Source organism: Piliocolobus tephrosceles, chromosome 6 (genome assembly GCF_002776525.5).
Source record: "Piliocolobus tephrosceles isolate RC106 chromosome 6, ASM277652v3, whole genome shotgun sequence".
Classification (NCBI taxonomy): domain Eukaryota; kingdom Metazoa; phylum Chordata; class Mammalia; order Primates; family Cercopithecidae; genus Piliocolobus; species Piliocolobus tephrosceles.
The window spans coordinates 88411528-88430128 of record NC_045439.1 but is presented as its reverse complement, the minus strand read 5'-3'; the positions used below and the strand labels follow the sequence as shown (position 1 = coordinate 88430128).

Sequence of the window (18601 nt, the reverse complement as noted above, 5' to 3'; positions counted from 1 at the left end):
AGTGAGCCGAGATCGTGCCACTGCACTCCAGCCTGGGCAACACAGCGAGACTCTGTCTTAAAAGAAAAAAAAGCCCCCAAAGATGAACTTCACCTACTTGTAAGTGGTCTAATAGTCCTCCATCTCTCTTTATATTTATATTTTTGAACTTTAAAACTAGTTTTTTTGAAAAATATTTTTTAGAACCAGGGTCTCACTCTGTTACCCAGGCTAGAGTGCAGTGGCCCAATCATAGCTCACTGTAGTCTCAAACTCCTGGGCTCAGGTGATCCTTACCCCTGCCTCCCGAGTAGCTAAGTCTACAAGTGCACACCACTGCGTCTGCAATTTTAAAATTTTTTGTAGAGATTGGGTCTCACCATGTTGCCCATACTGGTCTTGAAATCATGGCCAGAAGCAATCCTCCCACCTTGGTCTCCCAAAGTGCTGGGATTACAGGAGTGAGCCACCACATCTGAGCCACAGGGCGGCCTCCAAAATGGGGCATGAGCCTCTTCCCATCTCTTTTTTTGTTGTTGCTGTTCAAGACAGAGTCTCACTCTTTTGCTCAGGCTGGAGTGCAGTCGTGTGATCTAGGCTCACTGCAACTTCCGCCGCCCGGGTTCAAGCGATTCTCCTGCCTCAGCCTCCCAAGTAGCTGGGACTACAGGCATGTGCCACCACACCCGGCTAATTTTGTTTTTGTTTCTATTTTTTCATTTGAGATGGGGTTTCACCACATTGGCCAGGTTGGTTTCAAACTCCTGACCTCAAGTGATCCACCCACCTCCGACTCCCAAAATCCTGGGATCACAGGCATGAACCACCACACCCAGCCCCATCTCTGTTTTTTTTTTTTTTTTCTTTTTTTGAGACGGGGTCTAGCTCTGCCCCCCAGGCTGGAGTGCAGTGGTGTGATCACGGCTCAGTGTAGCCTCAACCTCCAGGGCTTAAGCGATCCTCCTGCCTCAGCCTCCCAAGTAATTGGAACTACAGGCATGTGCTAATTTTTTTGAATTTTAGTGGACACGAGGTCTCTCGCTATGTTGCCCAAGCTGGTCTGGAAATCAGGAGCTTAAGCGATCCTCTCACCTCGGCTCCCAAAAGTGCTGGGATTACAGGCGTGAGCCACTCTGCCTGGCCCTCCAAAAAAAAAAAAAAAAATTGCCAGTGACAACCTATTAAACTGATATCTGTCACGCTAATGGGTCATGACTAGCAGTTTGAAAGACAAACCTCGATTTCACTGAATTTATTTTAGCAACAAATTTATTTTGCAATGAAATTGCAACACAAGCCCCTAAACCTGCAGTTGCCAGAAGCTAAACGTCTGCGCTTCCAGGAGCAAATTTCCAGCTACCACGCCTCTGGAAGTAGGGCGTGGCTTCCTCCCTCCTCTCTCCGCCCACCCCTCTCGGCATCTGCTCGGCACACGGCGTAGCGACGGCAGGGGGCGCTGCGGCGTGCTCCGCGCCGTGAGGGCGGGGCCGGCGCGATGCCCCGCCCCCTCGTTAGCTCATCTTTGCGCGTCGCAGTCGCGCTGAGCCCGGCTTCCGACGTGCGGCCTGGCAGTGCAGTGGTGAGTTGGAGCGCAGGGCCGTTGGGGATGGCGGTCATTAGGGCAGTTCACGGTGCAGGCCAGAGGGCGGGTGAGCGAGGTTGGGCCCGAGGCTGCCTGTAAGGAGGTCCGTTCGGGGATGCTGTAGGCCCTGGGACCTGAGGATGGCTTCCGTGACTCCATTTGCCCTGGCTGTCCCTCGGTGTACGGGGCCTGAGGGGAGAGAGGGAGGCCCGTAGGTGGCCTCCTTTTGCGTCCTGAGAATGTTCTGGGCAGCACCGAGATTAGGGCTGGTTTCTCTGCGGAGGAGATCAGTTATCCGTAGGTGGGAGGACGGTATTAACCGAAGTTTTCCAGTAGTGGGCCACGCTTGTCTTCTTAGGTAGCGTGCTGGACAGATACAGACATCACTGGACGAGTACAGAGGCTGGGTGCGCTTTACGCCAAGTACCGTGCAATACTGTGAGCTGTTGACTTGCCTGAGTAGTTTCATCGAGGCATCTGTAGTGTTCCTTGGAAACACTGAGCCAGTGATGAATTCTGCCTGGGAAAATTAGGGAAAAGTTTCCCAAAGAGAGAAGATGGCAAGAGGGGGCTAAGGTCTAAAGTCTCTTAGCTCTGACCTTCATAAGACCCTGAAGTAAGAGGTAGTGTATCTTGGTCGCATATACTATAGATTGTATCCACCTTATAGTGTCCCTTGGGGGCTTCCTTAACCGCTTCTAAGCCTCCATTTTCTTATTAGAAAAGTGGAACTGATAATAAGAAAATAGTGCGAGGTGTACGTTCCAGTGGATGTTTGAAATCTTGGATAGTGAAGGACCCTGACTGACTTACCGTGGACCCTGACCACTTACCGTGGTTTACCTATGTAAAATTTTTCAACTTTACATAGGTTTATTGGGAAGTAGCCCCATTGTAAGTTGAGAAGCATCTATACTGTGTTTTTTCTCATACAGGTTACACATACATACCTGTGATTACTTAGTTTAATTCATAAATTAGGCACAGTAAGAGATTGACAACAATAATAAAATAGAATTATAACAGTGTAATAAAATGTATGTGAATGTGGTCTCTCTCAAAATCTTACTGCACGCTACTCACCTATATTTGGACTATGGTTGACCTCTAGAACTGTGGAAATCAAAACCTCAGCTAAAGAACTACTGTACCTAGTAAATGGGGTTATGAGGTTTCAGTGAGCTAATCTTTGTGTGTTACTTAAAATAGGACCGGATTCATTGTACATCCTTAAATGTGCACTCATTGATAGAATCACACCCTTGTCTTTTGGAACCCGGGTTTTTGGAGGTTGACTTACCGCCAGCCTTACTTCTTTTTTTGTTTCTATCCATTGCCAAATGTGAGGCCCGGAATGACAGGGAAGAGGACAAGCCTGTGCTTCAGCAGGCAGAAGGCTGTGCTCAAGCAGAGGCTGAATACCCTTCCCATTAACCAAACTGGCTCCAGCGCTTTCCTGTCTTTCCTACCCTGGGCAGAAAGAACCCTGTTCATGGGTCACAAATGAATAAAACACTACCAACCTGTCTGTAATCCCAGCACTTTGGAAGGCCGGGACAAGAGGATCGCTTGAGGCCAGGAGTTTGACACCAGCCTGGGCAACATAGTAAGACCTTGTCTTTACAAAACCAAAACAAAACACTACCAATTTGAGATCTTCATAGGCAAGGATTAGTTATAAATTGTTTGTTTGATTTTCTGTTATTGGAAAACCTTCGGCAGCTTTTTGGGCTGGCAGATTTAAAGGAAGTAACCTGAACCTGGATGCCTTAACTGTATGGTCCCTTAAACTGACAGTAGGTAGAACTGCCAGGGCCGTGAACTTGGATGACAGGAAAAATTGCATCTTTGTTTCCTAACCTCCAACTGAAATTTAGCATTTTCTTCCACTATGAATGTAGGCAATAAATCACATTATTAGCAGTGTGACTTTGTTATGAATATAAATTACAGATATTTTCATATCACGGTATTGTGTAAGCTCATTTACAACTTTGAAATTATGGTAGTTATTAAATTTGCTTCTAGATTGCATATATAATGAGCCAATAAAGAAGCACATATGTTTTTGTATTTTAATAAAATTTTAGCGTATAGTCTATCCTCATTATTTGTGGATTCTGTATTTATGAATTCACCTACTCACTAAAATATATCTGTAGCCCCCAAATTAATACTTAAAATGCTTTTGTGGTCTTTGGAAGACATGACTTTTTTTCACATAAAAATTTTAGTCACTTGATGCACATGTTCTCAGCTGAAGTCAAACAAGGTGACACTGCCTTCTTGTCAGCTCTCATATTGTAAGCAAATGTCATTTTTGCAGTCTTTGGTGCTACGTTTTTCTCTGTGCTTTTTGTCGGTGATTCCACTGTTTGAGATAGCCCCCAAGCGTAGTGCTGAAGTGTTTCTAAATGCAAGAAGTCTGTGATTTGTCTTACGGAGAAAATATGTGTGTTAGATAAGCTTTGTTTAGGTATGAGTTCAATATTAATGAATTACTAATGTATATTCAGTAAGTGCTTTTAAGCATAAACATACATAAAACATGATTATGTATTGATTGGTTGACAAGAATGTGCCCAGAGGCTCTCAGGAACCGGTTTCCCAAGGAACAGTGGTTCTCTATGGGATAATTTAGTGTCTGTAGCGACTTCTTAGAACATAATTGTTGTGAATAATGAGAACCTACTGTAATTGGTTTCATTTCTAAACCTGTGTATTTTCTGTAAAGACACCCTGAGCCAGAGTCTAGTGGCTCACACCTGTAATCCCAGCACTTTGGGAGGCCAAGACAGGAGGATCGCTTGAGCCCAGGAGTTCAAGACCAGCCTAGACAACATAGGGAGACCCCCCATCTCTATAAAAAATTAAAATATCCAGGCATGGCACGCACCTGTAGTCCCAGCCACTCAGGGGGCTGAGGTGAGAGAAGACTTGGCCTGGGAGGTTGAAGCTGCAATGAGCCATGATTGCACCACTGCACTCCAGTCTGGGTGATGGAGCGAGACCCTATCTTGAAAAAAAAGGCCACTAAAGGGGGTCTGTGGCACACACAAAGAAATAAGAACCATTAGCCCTTAATGTAGCCTGAGAAATTAGATCTATTCTTTTTTTTTTTTTTTTTTGAGACAGAGTCTTGCTCTGTCGCCCAGGCTGGAGTGCAGTGGCACGATCTCGACTCACTGCAAGCTCTGCCTCCTGGGTTCACACCATTCTCCTGCCTCAGCCTCCCGAGTAGCTGGAACTATAGGCGCCCACTACCACGCCTGACTAATTTTTTTTTTTTTTCTGTATTTTTAGTAGAGATGGGGTTTCACTGTGTTAGACAGGATGGTCTTGATCTCCTGACCTCGTGATCTGCCCACCTCGGCCTCCCAAAGTGCTGGGATTACAAACGTGAGCCACCATGCCCAGCTCTTTTTTTTTGAGATGGAGTCTTGCTCTGTCACCCAGGCTGGAGTGCAGTGGCAAGATCTTGGCTCACTGCAACCTCCGCCTCCTAGGTTCAAGTGATTCACCTGCCTCAGCCTCCCAAGTAGCTGGGACTACAGGTGCGCGCCACTACCCCCAGCTAATTTTTGTATTTTTAGTAGAGTCATGGTTTCACCATGTCGGCCAGGATGGTCTCAATCTCCTGACACCGTGTCTCCCTCCAGCCTCTGCCCTTATTTACCTGACTATTGGCTCTTAAAGGCATTTTTGGTTGAGAACTTTGCGTGTAACATAAGAACTTTACCATCTTTGGATTTCCCCTTGTTTGTTTGTTTTTAATAAATAATATTTAGTATTAAAAGGAGAAGTGGTTTTCTTCTCTCTAAAAAGCAGCAAAGGACAGAGACTGGTTACTCTCTGTAGTCACACTTGAGGTGAAGAAAACGTGTGATGAGATTAGCTGTTAGTTGAGTCCCTAGGTTCAGAGGAAGAAAAAAGACCATACCGCCTGGTAGGGAGTGTGAAGGGGGTTCCAGGGACTGATCCATAGAAGGGCATCAGAACAACTTCATAATAAGGAGTTGCCTTATTTTCTTGGTCAAGGGGAACTTCCTGTGTGCCCTTCTATCCTGATGACACCCCTCACTGAAATCCTGGTGTTGTTTCCACAGAACTGTCTGGCCTTTTGCCCTTGATCCTTGGTTAAGGAAATGACCAACCAGGTAAGGCCCGTGTTGAAGGGAAGAACATCAGTTGGTCTCTTTGCCAAGTTCAAGTCCAGTAGGTTTTCTGGATGTGTAGTCAAGAAAGTAGCATCTCATTCTTGCCGTGCTCCTAAAAAGCTGGATGACCCTGGGTACCTAGTCGCCTAGTTACCACAGTGTTAGGTGGGACTAGTAAAATGCAAATACTAAGAGGAGGACTGATTCCTCTAAGTCTTTACCACAGTTTGGTGAGTAATAGAAGAAGCTTAAAAGATGTTGTACAAAAGAAAAAGCAGCAAGATCAGAATAGAAGATAGAACAGGAGAAACAGATCTTTGTAATAAGATTAGGGACGAAGTTAATAGACTGTTATGCATGCTGTGTGCTCTTATGCAGCTGCAAAATGTAACCTGCAAACTGGACTCTGAGCTTCCTTGGTGATCAGAACAGAAAAAGAAAACATAATTTATTGGTCTCTTCTTGGGTGAGTGTGGGTAGTAGGAAGGGGGAGAGAGTGTCAGTTTCTTTAAGAATTTTTTTCTGATAGGACTGTACAAATCTTGCATGAGTGGGAATCAAGGAGCTTGTAGGATGGCCAGGTTGACAGCAGAGGAAGTAACTAACACGGTAGTGACTCTATCTACTTGGGGAGGAATGCTTTCTGGAGGCAATGTGAGACATCTGAAATCTGACCATGGGTTTAATGTGGCTTCTGTTCTTTTTTTAGTATGGTATTCTCTTCAAACAAGAGCAAGGTAAGTAGCCTGCCTGTTTAAGCAATTCATCTGTGAAAAAAACTGTTGTCCCTGGTTTGTTTAAGACTTTTGTCATGCTGACCAGACATGCAGTTTTCAAGTATACTCACTTTTTTTTTTGAGACGGAGTCTTGCTCTGTCGCCCGAGCTGGAGTGCAGTGGCCAGATCTCAGCTCACTGCAAGCTCCGCCTCCCGGGTTTACGCCATTCTCCTGCCTCAGCCTCTGGAGTAGCTGGGACTACAGGCGCCCGCCACCTCGCCCGGCTAGTTTTTTGTAATTTTAGTAGAGACGGGGTTTCACCGTGTTCGCCAGGATGGTCTCGATCTCCTGACCTCGTGATCCGCCCGTCTCGGCCTCCCAAAGTGCTGGGATTACAGGCTTGAGCCACCGCGCCCGGCCCTCAAGTATACTCACTTTGCAGAAGAATTGGCAGCTGAAAACAAATACTCTTAAAAAACAAACAACAACAACAACAAAAAAAACCTGAACAACCAACTAAAAAAAAAAAAAAGCAGTCATCATGATAGGTTGGAGGCTTCCAGGCTGAGGAAAATTTTCCCACCTGAGGAAGACATGACCGAGCTTCCCAGCTGGCGAGGTGGAAGAAGGAAATGCTTTGAGCCTCAAAACTCTGTTAATGCCGGCTCATCCGGGGAGGTGAACATGAGCCTTTTTCTGAACTCAGAACTTGCTTTGGCCCTTAATGAAAGTGATGCCTATAATAGTGAGATGAATTTCTTTTGAGGCCACTGAGTGCATGGGGAGGGCTGGGAGCTGTGCAACAGTGGCAGTGGCAGGGATGGGAGAGCAGGCCGCAGGTCAGAGTGGGCTGGGATTGTAGCTGACCAATGGTCCAGAGCTTTGTACCCAAAAAGGAGTCATGTCTGTGCATGGGCTACTCACCCATCTCATTTCTTCACTATAGCCTCCATGAGTTTGGGAAAGCCTAAGGAATTTGTGGAATGCCTAATCAAAGCTCTTCCTCTCTAAGTAGTGACATGTAGGTAGTTTGACATTTAAGCCAAAAGCATCATCCAGGTTAGCTAGTGTAAGTAACTAATAGGCTAATTGGGCATGCCAGTCAACTACCTTATATGTAGCTATTGTCATCCAGGTGGCAAGTTAGCAGGCTTGAGTTAGATGGGGTTTGAAATGGAAGTCACAACTCCGTCTGTAATGCATAGCTGTTTAAGTTTAATGCCTTTATATTCATATTTTGGGAAGGTATCGCTGGAGAATTGTTGGCAGGCAGGGGTAAAGCCTCCGTGTGCACTTGTCACATTTTTACATCCACACCGGGTCTGCACATACAACGGTGTGGCCTACCAAACCTGCAGCTTACAGACTTAGATTTAAGGTAGACTTTAATTAATAGAGATTGGATTTGAATGCTAGCACCTCTCATTCCTTGTCTATACAATGAGGATATTAATAGTACCCACTTCATAGATTGTTGTAATAATTGGCCCATTAACCATAATAAAGATACTTGTGGGGAAAGGCAACTTATTATATGGAGGCTATATTAGGTATTTTCTTTTAGATCTATACTGTTTAGAATTGAACTGCCTACTCCGTTTCCAAAGATCTTTACAGAGTATCTGTTACTGGGTTTAGGTCTTTTCTTGGTAGGAGGGGGTCTTCCCCACTGGTTTTACTTGTTTTAGCCAAGTGATAGCCATTGTAGACTCCTATATACCAGATAGCATGCTAAAAGAAAGGACACTGGATTTAGAGTCCAAAGTACTACCATCCCATCCGGTAAGCATGAGATTTAGGGCAAGTAGCTTCTTCAGAACCTCCAATTTTCATATGTGGCCCCAAAATTTCAGTAAAAGCTGTATAGGAAAGCACTTTGTCAAATAGTAAAGCAAATACGAATAAACGTTACCTTACAATTGTTGAACAGTATTTCAGCTTCATTAAGTCATATGCAAGAAGACTTTACTTTCCATTCCAGCCCATGATGATGCCATTTGGTCAGTTGCTTGGGGGACAAACAAGAAGGAAAACTCTGAGACAGTGGTCACAGGCTCCCTGGATGACCTGGTGAAGGTCTGGAAATGGTGAGTACCTCTCCCCTAACATACAGCCTTGGAAAATTGGGGGCTGAGGTTTTGCTTCTGAACTCTCCAGTTGCAGTCTGGGAAATACTTTTTTCTAGGCAAGAAATCTATAGCAATATGGTGGTATAAAACAGCAGCTTCTTTTTCCCACTTGTTTTCCTGTGACTCTGTATTAAAGCCCTAAAGTTTAAAAAAAAATCTTAAAGTCCTACATTGAAAACCTGGCAGCATTTGGTGTTCTGTAGCTCATTAACTCTTCTCTGATTCTGTATTTCATAGACCATTGGTATTGCATAGTCACAGGGACCCAGAATTTCAGATGCCAGGTAAAGTGTGTTCTGTGTGAAGAAATCCATTTCTCTGTCCCCTGTTGAAGGCGTGATGAGAGGCTGGACCTACAGTGGAGTCTGGAGGGACATCAGCTGGGAGTGGTGTCTGTGGACATCAGCCACACCCTGCCCATTGCTGCATCCAGCTCTCTTGATGCTCATATTCGTCTTTGGGACTTGGAAAATGGCAAACAGATAAAGTCCATAGATGCAGGACCTGGTAAGAGTTTTACTTGTAGGGGAGATAATGGAGGCTCATGATTTCTTTTCCAAAATCTTTAGGGATAGATGTGTTTTACAGCTCAGAATTTTTTGGATTTGAGAGGGATGATAATGGATGCATGAACTGTATTTCACATAATACCTTCAGTGGGGCTGGAAACAGCACTCTAATGAAACACTCTGCAACTAAACGTGAGTATTTATACTAAGTGAGATAAATAAAAGCTATAAATAGCCCTGTGTCAATTCAGCTTAGATTTTGCTGCCAAATGAATTTTGGTAGTAAACCTGTGGAAAAAGCTAGTAGTTTCCAGAGCTTTTTGGATTTCAGAACTGCTGGTTTGGGGTTTTTGACCTGTATTTTGTGTTTTCTAGAGGTTCTCTATTTACCATATTCTGAACTGATTCATTCACTGCCTTATGGAAGCCTAGAATGTAAAGCATGGCGTCCTTATAGATGTGTATCATGGTCATCTCTACTCATTTTGATTAAAGGGTGTGATTCCTGGTATGTGATACATATGAAACTTTTAAGGAACATCGATTTTTTTGTTTTAAGTACTGTAGAACAGCATAATCTTGTCCATCAGCCTTGGTAAACATCATCTGAGATGACGGAAGTTAATGATGTCATAGGCTGACTAATGTGGAGCACAGAGGACATTTCAGGATTCTTTTGAGCTTCACATTTACTTATAAATGGCTGCACAACTTTCCCCAGCAAAACCTGCTCTGCCAGAACGGGTGGTAACCGCTAGAGGGTACGAATAGCCTGGCATTCTGTGGCACACCCCTTTGTGGGCTGATGATAGAAGAGCTGCTTAGGTGTTCCATGAACACAGTTCCCTGATTGATGCCCTGGATGGATTCACCTCCCACGAGTTATGCTCAGTAGCCACGCTAGGCTGTTCCTGTATTGGAAATAATGATGGTTCCAGAGTTTTTAAAGAGGCTGGGTTGTCTGGAAACTGAGTGCATTTTCCCTCAGAGGCAATATTTCTTGTCTATAATTCTTACCACTGGAGCTCTTTTAAGAATATGCATACCCAGTCCATATTTTGGATCCACTGAATCATAGTGTTCGGAGTACGTGGGGTGAGATATATATTTGGAAAAAGCTGCGCAGATGCACCCTGACTCTTCAGATGGTTGTCTTTACATGTGCCCTTACTCTGCTTACGTCACTTACAGAGGAGTTGGGTCCCCAAACTATCCTGCAGAGCCCATTAAAACTCTAATATATAAGTGTGGTCTTAAGAAAAGAGGAAGAGGCAGAACTGTTTCTACCTTTTCATCTTGGGCACCTAAGCTTTCCTAGGGGTCATAATGCTGGTGTCATTGCATGCTGGTTGCAGCCCTGGGCACGAGGCAGATGAAGAAATCATTGCTGGATTGGTTCCAAGTAAAAGGATGGCATATGTATCCAGCTCACTTTCCCTGATAAACAGTACCTTTTACTGGGTGTTGTCCAAGTGTGGCAAGGTTTTAAAGGTTACTGTTATGAATGAAAAAGACAGAAGAGGCCAGGCATGGTGGTGGTGGCTCATGCCTGTAATCCCAACACTTTGGGGGGCTGTGGCGGGCGGATCACTTGAGATCAGGAATTCAAGATCAGCCTGGCCAACATGGTGAAACCCCATTTCTACTAAAACATACAAAAAATTAGCTGGACGTCTGGATGGGGTCGTGTGCGCCTGTAGTCCCAGCTACTCGGGAAGCTGAGGCAGGAGAATAGCTTGAACTCAAGATTATACCACCGCATTCTGGCCTGGGTGACAGAGTGAGACTCAATCTCAAAAAAAAAAAAAAGATAGAAGAATGGAGTCTGAAAGTTGGGTTTATATTCTTTTTGGATAGGACTCTGCATAAAACTAGACAAGGCCATTAAACAGCCAACAGTTATTTGGTCCAGTAACAAAAGCAAGCATTGCTATTGACAGCTAAAGAGCAGCTAAATTCATCTGAAGGTAAAACTCCTCAGATGAGTTTGGGTCTGATGAATGTAGGGAAAATGAACACTTAGTTTCTACCTATCTTGAAAATATGCATGGAGAATCTAAACCACCACAAAGGAAGAGAAAAAAAGAAGAGAGACAATCCCCAGTCATGGAGAAGTGAGGAAGTAGGAGGAAGCGACGACCATGAGTGTACCAGTCTTTGTGTGGACATATGTTTTCATTAGGAGTAGAATTACTGGGTATTATGGTGTTTGTTTTCACTTAAACTGTCAAACTGGTTTTCAAAGTGGCTGTGCCATTTTACATTCCCACCAGTGTATGAAGGTTCTGGTTTCTCCACATCCTTGCTAACACTTGATGTTGTCCTATTTTTATTAAAAATTTAAGAAACCCTTAAACTAAATTTAAACTTGATAAAGAATTAGCGTCTTTACAACATAATTTTCTGAATCAGGACACTGCTACTCCAATTTAAAAAGATGTGTCTTTTGGTAAAACTTTAGTTTTTAAAATTAAGGCCAAATCTTTTCACACTGTATTTTTGTCCTTCTTTTTTCTGTTCAGTGGATGCCTGGACTTTGGCCTTTTCTCCTGATTCCCAGTATCTGGCCACAGGAACTCATGTTGGGAAAGTGAACATTTTTGGTGTGGAAAGTGGGAAAAAGGAGTATTCTTTGGACACGAGAGGAAAATTCATTCTTAGTATTGCATATGTAAGGAAACATTGCTCTCTTTTCTCCTTCTGATTCTTTCAGTTTGCCTTTCCAGCCTGTTGCAGTCCTTGGCACAGATTCCGCCTTGGTCTGGTCAGGCAGCTGCTATCTCACTGGTGTGGTTTGCCAGGTTGCTGGTTAGACCTGTAGACAGCAGGAGGTTTGCTTGAGTTTGGTAGGGATAGCTTAACAACATGGGGTCTGAAAGTGCTAATTTTTCCATATGTTCTCTGAACAGAGTCCTGATGGGAAATACCTAGCCAGTGGAGCCATAGATGGAATCATCAATATTTTTGATATTGCAACTGGAAAACTTCTGCATACGCTGGAAGGTATATATCATCATCTTACTTTTATAAACTTGGTTATCAAATCACAAAGGAAGAATTATTCTTTCATTAAAATGCCATTAAATGGCAAATGGGCATTAGATTGACAAAATCTCAATCTTAGTTGGAAAACTGAAATGCCTCCAGGTTTTAATCTTGTCACTATAGGTTTTTTTTTTTTTTTTTCTTTTAGAGACAGGGTCTTGCTCCCAGACCGGAGTGATGGGTGTGATCATAGCTCACTGTAGCCTTGAACTCCTGGGCTCAAGGGATCGTCCCACCTCAGCCTCCTGGGTAGCTGGGACTACAGGTGCACACCATGATGTCTGGCTAGTTTTTAAATTTTTTGAGGAGATGGGGTCTTGTTATGTTTCCCAAACTGGTCTCCAACTCCTGGCTTCAAGAGATCATCCCGCTTTGGCCTCCCAAAATGCTGGGATTACAGACATGAGCCACCATACCTGGCCTGTCACTGTACTTTTAACCTAGACATACTAGTTCTTGTAACAGTGTTAAATGCTTGTTTGGGTGAACAGACTTACTTTTTATTGATTATATCATAATCTATCACATTATATATATGTATGTGCTAATATTTATTTGCCTATTTCTGTCATTTTGGATTCTGACGAACTTTGTGATTGAAAACAACTTTTTGTTGATAATTTGAAGGTGGATGAAAGTACTGTGCCCACTGTCCACACTGGTGGCCTCTGGAAAGGAGGACTGGGTAGCTAAAGAACAGGGGTAGATTGGAGGGAGACCTTATTACACGTACTTTCGTGCGGTTTTGAATTCTAATCAAGTGACTTTATTACCTCCTCACATTGCTATAGTTTATCCTTTACACCGTAATAAAGGATTTGATAGGGAAATAACATCTTAATTTGTTCAACCTTACAAATCAGGAGCAATGTATATTTCCTTGTGTGGCCATATTTGTAGTAGAGAAGTTCTTTAAAACAATGCATGCTGAGGGCAGGGAAGGGAACTAAAGAGAAATGGCTCCAGGAGGAGAGACTGGGGTTATGTGGATGTTTCGAGAACATTAAGAGGAAAGGCCCAGTCAGAACTCTTGCTTTTCTGCCTGAAGCACCTGAGTATTTCAACTCAGTGGCTTGTAATCATTAAAAGGGGCATTATCAGTGGGAAGCTGAGTGAGGAGGCAGTGGTCCACCAGATTAACAAGGGCCTTTATGAATTTCAGGCCATGCCATGCCCATTCGCTCGTTGACCTTTTCCCCGGATTCCCAGCTCCTTGTCACTGCTTCAGATGATGGCTACATCAAGATCTATGATGTGTAAGTTACCTGTCGAGATTCAAGGTGTCTCCCTTACTACTGATGTCCATCTTGTCCCCTTATTGTTACAAGGAGCCCTAGGGAGCAGCCCTAGTAAAGACCTGTGCTCAAGTCACATCGGACACCTTGACTCCCCAGGCGGTCCTCCCCCATTCAGCGCCCATTTTTAGTGTGTGTCCTCAAGGGCTGCTTGGAGGAGGATGTACATGTGTTCCCTGGTAGGATCAGATACTTGCTACTTTTTCTTAGGCAGCCTGATTTTTGTGAGCTTACTGATTTCAAATTCTTTGGGATAGGTAAGTAATATACAGATGAGGAAATGGAGCCATGGGCTGTAGCTGGCCCCTGGGGACAGGAAAAAATTAGAGCATCCATTTTCAAGGGTAGGGCTGTTCTGGCAGACATGCCTCTGCCCTAGTTAGGGAGCAGTCAGTTTATAAGCCGCCCTGCTACAGGTCTAGATGGGAGTGTTTTTGGTTTTGGCCTTTGACTGTGAGTATAGAAGCAAGTTAATCATCCTCTTTCATTCACAGCCATCATTGTAAACCTGTGCAGACCCCCTTGTCTTCATGTTTTCCCCCATCATTTTTAGCCCTGACTCCTATTCCCTACTGAGGTATCCCCTGTAATGTGTTGGATCTGTGTTCTTGGTACTGTGACTCAGTGCTATGGTCAGCTCTCCCTGCCAGGTGTGCCTCTGGCTCATTGCTCCTGAACATGGCATTCTAATCCACTGCAGGTACGTATCATACTCCGACCCTAGCCATGGTGCCAAGACCTCCTCCACCTGCACGTACTGCAACCCTGACCATCCGTGTGTGTTCTTTCAGGGGCCTGTCATAGTTGCTTGCGAGTTTAAACCTCACAGTAGGAACACTGCTCCTTCTAGCCCACTTCTGGTTAAAATGCAGTTTTTTATGGCAAAAGATTATCAGCTAGACATAGACTTCTAACTGCAGTTTTTGGAATTAGAACTGAATGAGGGTGCTACAGCCGAGAGGGGAAGATGTCTCTGAGAGTTGTACTTGCCTGATAGTGGCAGAGGCAGTATAAATGCAGCAGTTCCTTACATTTGTGACTTTATGATTTCCATTGCCACTGTTTTATTGATCCTCCCAGCAACCAATGAGGTAGCAGCACAGATTAGTGTCCCCATTTTGCACATGAGAAACCCAAGCTGAGGTGGTGATTTGCCCAAGGAGGTGGTACTGAATGAAGACCCAAGACTGTTTTTTTTCACCCAATATTGATGCATTATTATTTATTAAAGTCCCTGTTTTACATTAGGGTTTACTCTTTGTGTTGTACATTCCATGAGTTTTAACAAATATATAATGACGTGTAGCCACCACTAACTACAGTATCACGCAGAATAATTTCACTGCCCTGAAAATCCCATGTTCTACCAGATCATCCCTTCCTCCCACCTTGAGCCCCTAGCAACTACTGATCTTTTTACTAAGGCCCAGGACTTTTTACCCTCCCACGGTCCCACTGTATCCCACTGAGACTGCCTCCTGGCACCTAACTGAGGTCTGCTCCACTCTGTTGGGTTCTGTGTTCAGGGGTAAAATTGCTGACCTCAGTTAGGCCTTATGGTGGTTCTCCTGCCAGAGGTGATTGGGTTTCATTTTTATTAAAAAAGTGAAAATAGCTGTTGTAATTAGACCTGTCTTGTTCTTGATTAGGTTTAAAATAGTCTCTCCAAGCTGCATCTGTCATAATGAATACATCTTGATGCTTTCCTTGGACTAGGAGCACTGGCTCCATATGGAAAGGCTGCCGGTGCAGGCCGGAGTCGGAACCTGCCCTTCTCCTGAGACGGCTTCCTTGCCCCGTTGGTTCTCAATTTCCTCATCTTAGGGGTTGGCTTGCGAAGCCTCTATAGTGTAGTTCTTTGTTCATTTTGAGCTTCAGCTCTTTGCTTGTTAAGGATTTTATTCTTGGCTCTTGGTGGCATCAACACATTATGGGTTAATGCTGCTATTAAAATTTGTCTCTAATGCATGATGCTACTTCACTGAAAGGGGAATTTGTGATATAGTATTCATGGTCATTATAAGGATAGCATATTTGGTCCAGTTTATGGGCAGAGTTAATAATAAACTTTCCACTTCGGTGATTATACTCTAGAAATTAACATCTCAATTTTGTTTGAACCTTTCCCATTTCAGACAACATGCCAATTTAGCTGGCACGCTGAGCGGCCATGCCTCCTGGGTGTTGAACGTTGCGTTCTGTCCTGATGACACTCACTTTGTTTCCAGGTACTTAATGATTCTTAGCAGTTTCTAAAATGCTGGGGAGATGAGGACAGTCTTCCTGTATAGATTGCCTTAACATTTAAAGATGTTTGACTCTTTTTTATTCAGTTAGCCTTTGTTTTCTGCAGTTCTTAAAATTTTTATTTAGTGAAGTTAGTTGACCTTAGCTGGAACAAAAGTCAACAAGGAATCCTTTTAAACAGTTAAACTCTTAGTTTTTTCATTATAAATTGAGGCTTCTACCAAAGTGACTCTAAGGTAGACTTGTGTTCCAGTGGTAACTTAAAATATGTAAATGTTTGTAAAATGTTGTTTATAGATCTCAGTGTTGGTCAGCCCTGGGATGGTCAAGACAGTTGGAAAGCAGGAGATGGACAACTTGAAGGCATTGCACAGTGCTTTAGAGGCCTCCTGCGAGCCTTGGTTTTGAAGTTTTAACAGGCCTCCCTCCCATCTGGAAATAGGTAGCTGTGTCTGAGACTTCTGGAGAACAATTAAAATGAGGGCCAGGCAGATCAGAATTTCAGGAAAACGGCTACCCTGTGAGGAGGGAAAGCCACCAGTGATGATGCAATACCTGTCCATTTCCTGTACTGAGGCGTGGGGGTTGGGGGGTCTGAAGTTAGAAGAATGTAAGTCATCAAAAGATTTTTGGTCGAAGTCCTTCCAACTTCAAACCAATACTAATGTTCACTTTTTAAAATAGTTCGTCTGACAAAAGTGTAAAAGTTTGGGATGTTGGAACGAGGACGTGTGTTCACACCTTCTTTGATCACCAGGATCAGGTATGGCATTACTATTTCATCTTTAGATAGCTGGGGTTGTTTGACCATTGTACCAAAGAGGTTTTCTTTTCCTAATCTTGTTGCTTGAGCTGTAGATGCCAGTAGATGCCTGGGCCTGAGCTGCTGTGTCTGCTCAGTCATCCATGTAGCCAGAGTTCCTGTGCACAGTCTGGGGTGCAGAGGCTGGGATGTGCTGTCAGCCTAGCAACTCACAAGGCATATCCCCACACAGGCCGGAAGACATCGTGTTAGCCCCTCAGCCTTTAAATGCCGTCTTTGGAAATTGCTGCAGCTGGTGTCTGGGGCCCTCTCCTGGGGGCTGCTGGGCCATGGCAGGCTCACCAACGACCTTCCTCTTCAGGAGATTCCATTGCTTATCACTTGTCATTTTAGGAACTGTCCAAAGAAGAGATGTGATTTTTTTTTTTTTTTTTAAATATAGTAGAAGCTGGAAATTCTTACAAGTTTTTTGGCTTTAGTGGTATTGATAACTTTTGTTTCAGTCTTTAAAAGGAAACTGTTCTCACAAGCCTCTTTGTCTTTGCCAAGGTGACTATGTGAAATAGTAAAGGTGTTCTAGTGCAATACTGCTCAGTCTTGCATGTGTGCTTGTATCCCCTGGGAACCTAGTTAAAATGCAGATGCTGCCTCACTAGGTCTGGCATAGGGCCTGGGATTCTGCATTTCTAACAGGCTCCCAGGTGAGGCCAAGGCTGCTGGTCCTAACCACACTGTAAGGTCTTGGGGAACTAAGCATAAAAAATAAAACGTCCATGGCAGTATAAAATTGGCTTTTAATACATTTTAAATATTTTTAGATGGTCCTATAGATTTCTTCTCTTTGAAATGAAACTTAAAGTTAACTAATATTGTTCATGCTTTTTACTTTTCACCTTAAATTGTTTCCAACAAAATTGAGGGGGTTGAATCTTGATATCCCACTCCTGGATTTAAACATCTTACTCAAGGAGTAAGTCCTGGCTAGCTGTGTTGCCTTGTATGCATGGATCATTGCAGTGCTGTTTCAGAGGCTGGAGTGAAAGGCCATCATGCAGCCCAATCCCAACACTAAAATCAGAGTAGGGTGACAGGCTTACCACCCAAAATCACCTCCTAATAATCAGGAAGTTATTCCTGACTAGAGAAACTCCAACCACATCAATTCTGTCTGGGAAGGAGGTGTGAATCAGTTAATTCAACACATAGCAAATAAAAATCTATGGTCTACAGTATCATGTTGTCTAGCTCCTGGGGACAAGCAGGCTCCATAGGCCACTCATAACAGAGTGAGAATTACTGACCGTGGGGGGTGGACACAAGGGGCCAGCTGAGGAGTACAGTTTGTGATTTTCCCTATAGGCAGTGATCTCGGGGTAGTTGTGGGGCCTCTTTCTTCCTGGAAGCATAAATGTTGGTCTCTTATGACTTCTATCTTCCTGGCATTAGGTTACCTCAGGATTCTGACTCTTCGAAAGGGTTATAGATAATCTTGATTAGTACTGTATTTAAAAATGATTTTTTTTTTTTTTTTTTTGGAGTATGGGAAGGGACAGGAATGCTAATTAAATAGCAATACTGGAAGGTGCTTGGTTAAAGCCTCCATTCTCACTGATTTAGAAAGTACAATATCCTCATCTCAGTTTTTGTAGATTCAGAATAACGAGAAAATAAGGATGTTCATTTCATAAATATTATAAATAAAGGCATTTGTAGAACTTTTTTTTTTTTTTTTAATTTACAGGTCTGGGGAGTAAAATACAATGGAAATGGTTCAAAAATTGTGTCTGTTGGAGATGACCAGGAAATTCACATCTATGATTGTCCAATTTAAACATCAAAGTCTCCAGGCTTATGCTGCAAAGAGAATGTACGGATTGATCATGACATTCCTTACCTTTTTAGGCTTGTTTAAAAGAAATATAGCATTTATTGTAGCAAAGACTTAAATTTTGTAGATACAATATAAACCTTTTCATGTTTTATTGGGAATGCTGTTCATACTTTAACATAAAGCTTTCTTAATGCAAACACCAGTGTCCTTGAACATGCTTCTTTTTTCAGTTACCCTGTTACCAGTGAAACAGTGAGCGGGATTGGCATTAAGAGCAAATCTCTGCCTTAGCCATCAAGAGATCCAGGCACTTCTTTAATTTTCCGGCTTAGAAATACAGGCTTTT

General features: G+C 43.4%; 1 protein-coding gene across 4 annotated transcripts; it reads left to right on the top strand.

The window, feature by feature from the left end:
- Positions 1-881: 881 nt before the first annotated feature.
- On the top strand, positions 882-18454 carry WDR61 (WD repeat domain 61). Of its 4 annotated transcripts, none has more exons than XM_023196553.1 (11): positions 882-891; positions 5668-5718; positions 6428-6455; positions 8418-8523; positions 8900-9072; positions 11597-11745; positions 11984-12077; positions 13282-13375; positions 15550-15642; positions 16346-16424; positions 18166-18454. In XM_023196553.1, the coding sequence occupies exons 2-11, from the start codon at positions 5707-5709 to the stop codon at positions 18253-18255; spliced, it is 918 nt and encodes a 305-aa protein (XP_023052321.1). In that variant the 5' UTR covers positions 882-891; positions 5668-5706; the 3' UTR covers positions 18256-18454. The 4 variants fall into 4 exon arrangements, with proteins under 4 accessions (XP_023052321.1, XP_023052319.1, XP_023052318.1 ...); XM_023196551.2 differs by lacking the exon at positions 882-891 and adding an exon at positions 1394-1558; XM_023196550.1 differs by lacking the exon at positions 882-891 and adding an exon at positions 1495-1558 and having other exon boundaries at positions 8399-8523.
- The last annotated feature ends 147 nt before the right edge of the window (positions 18455-18601 follow it).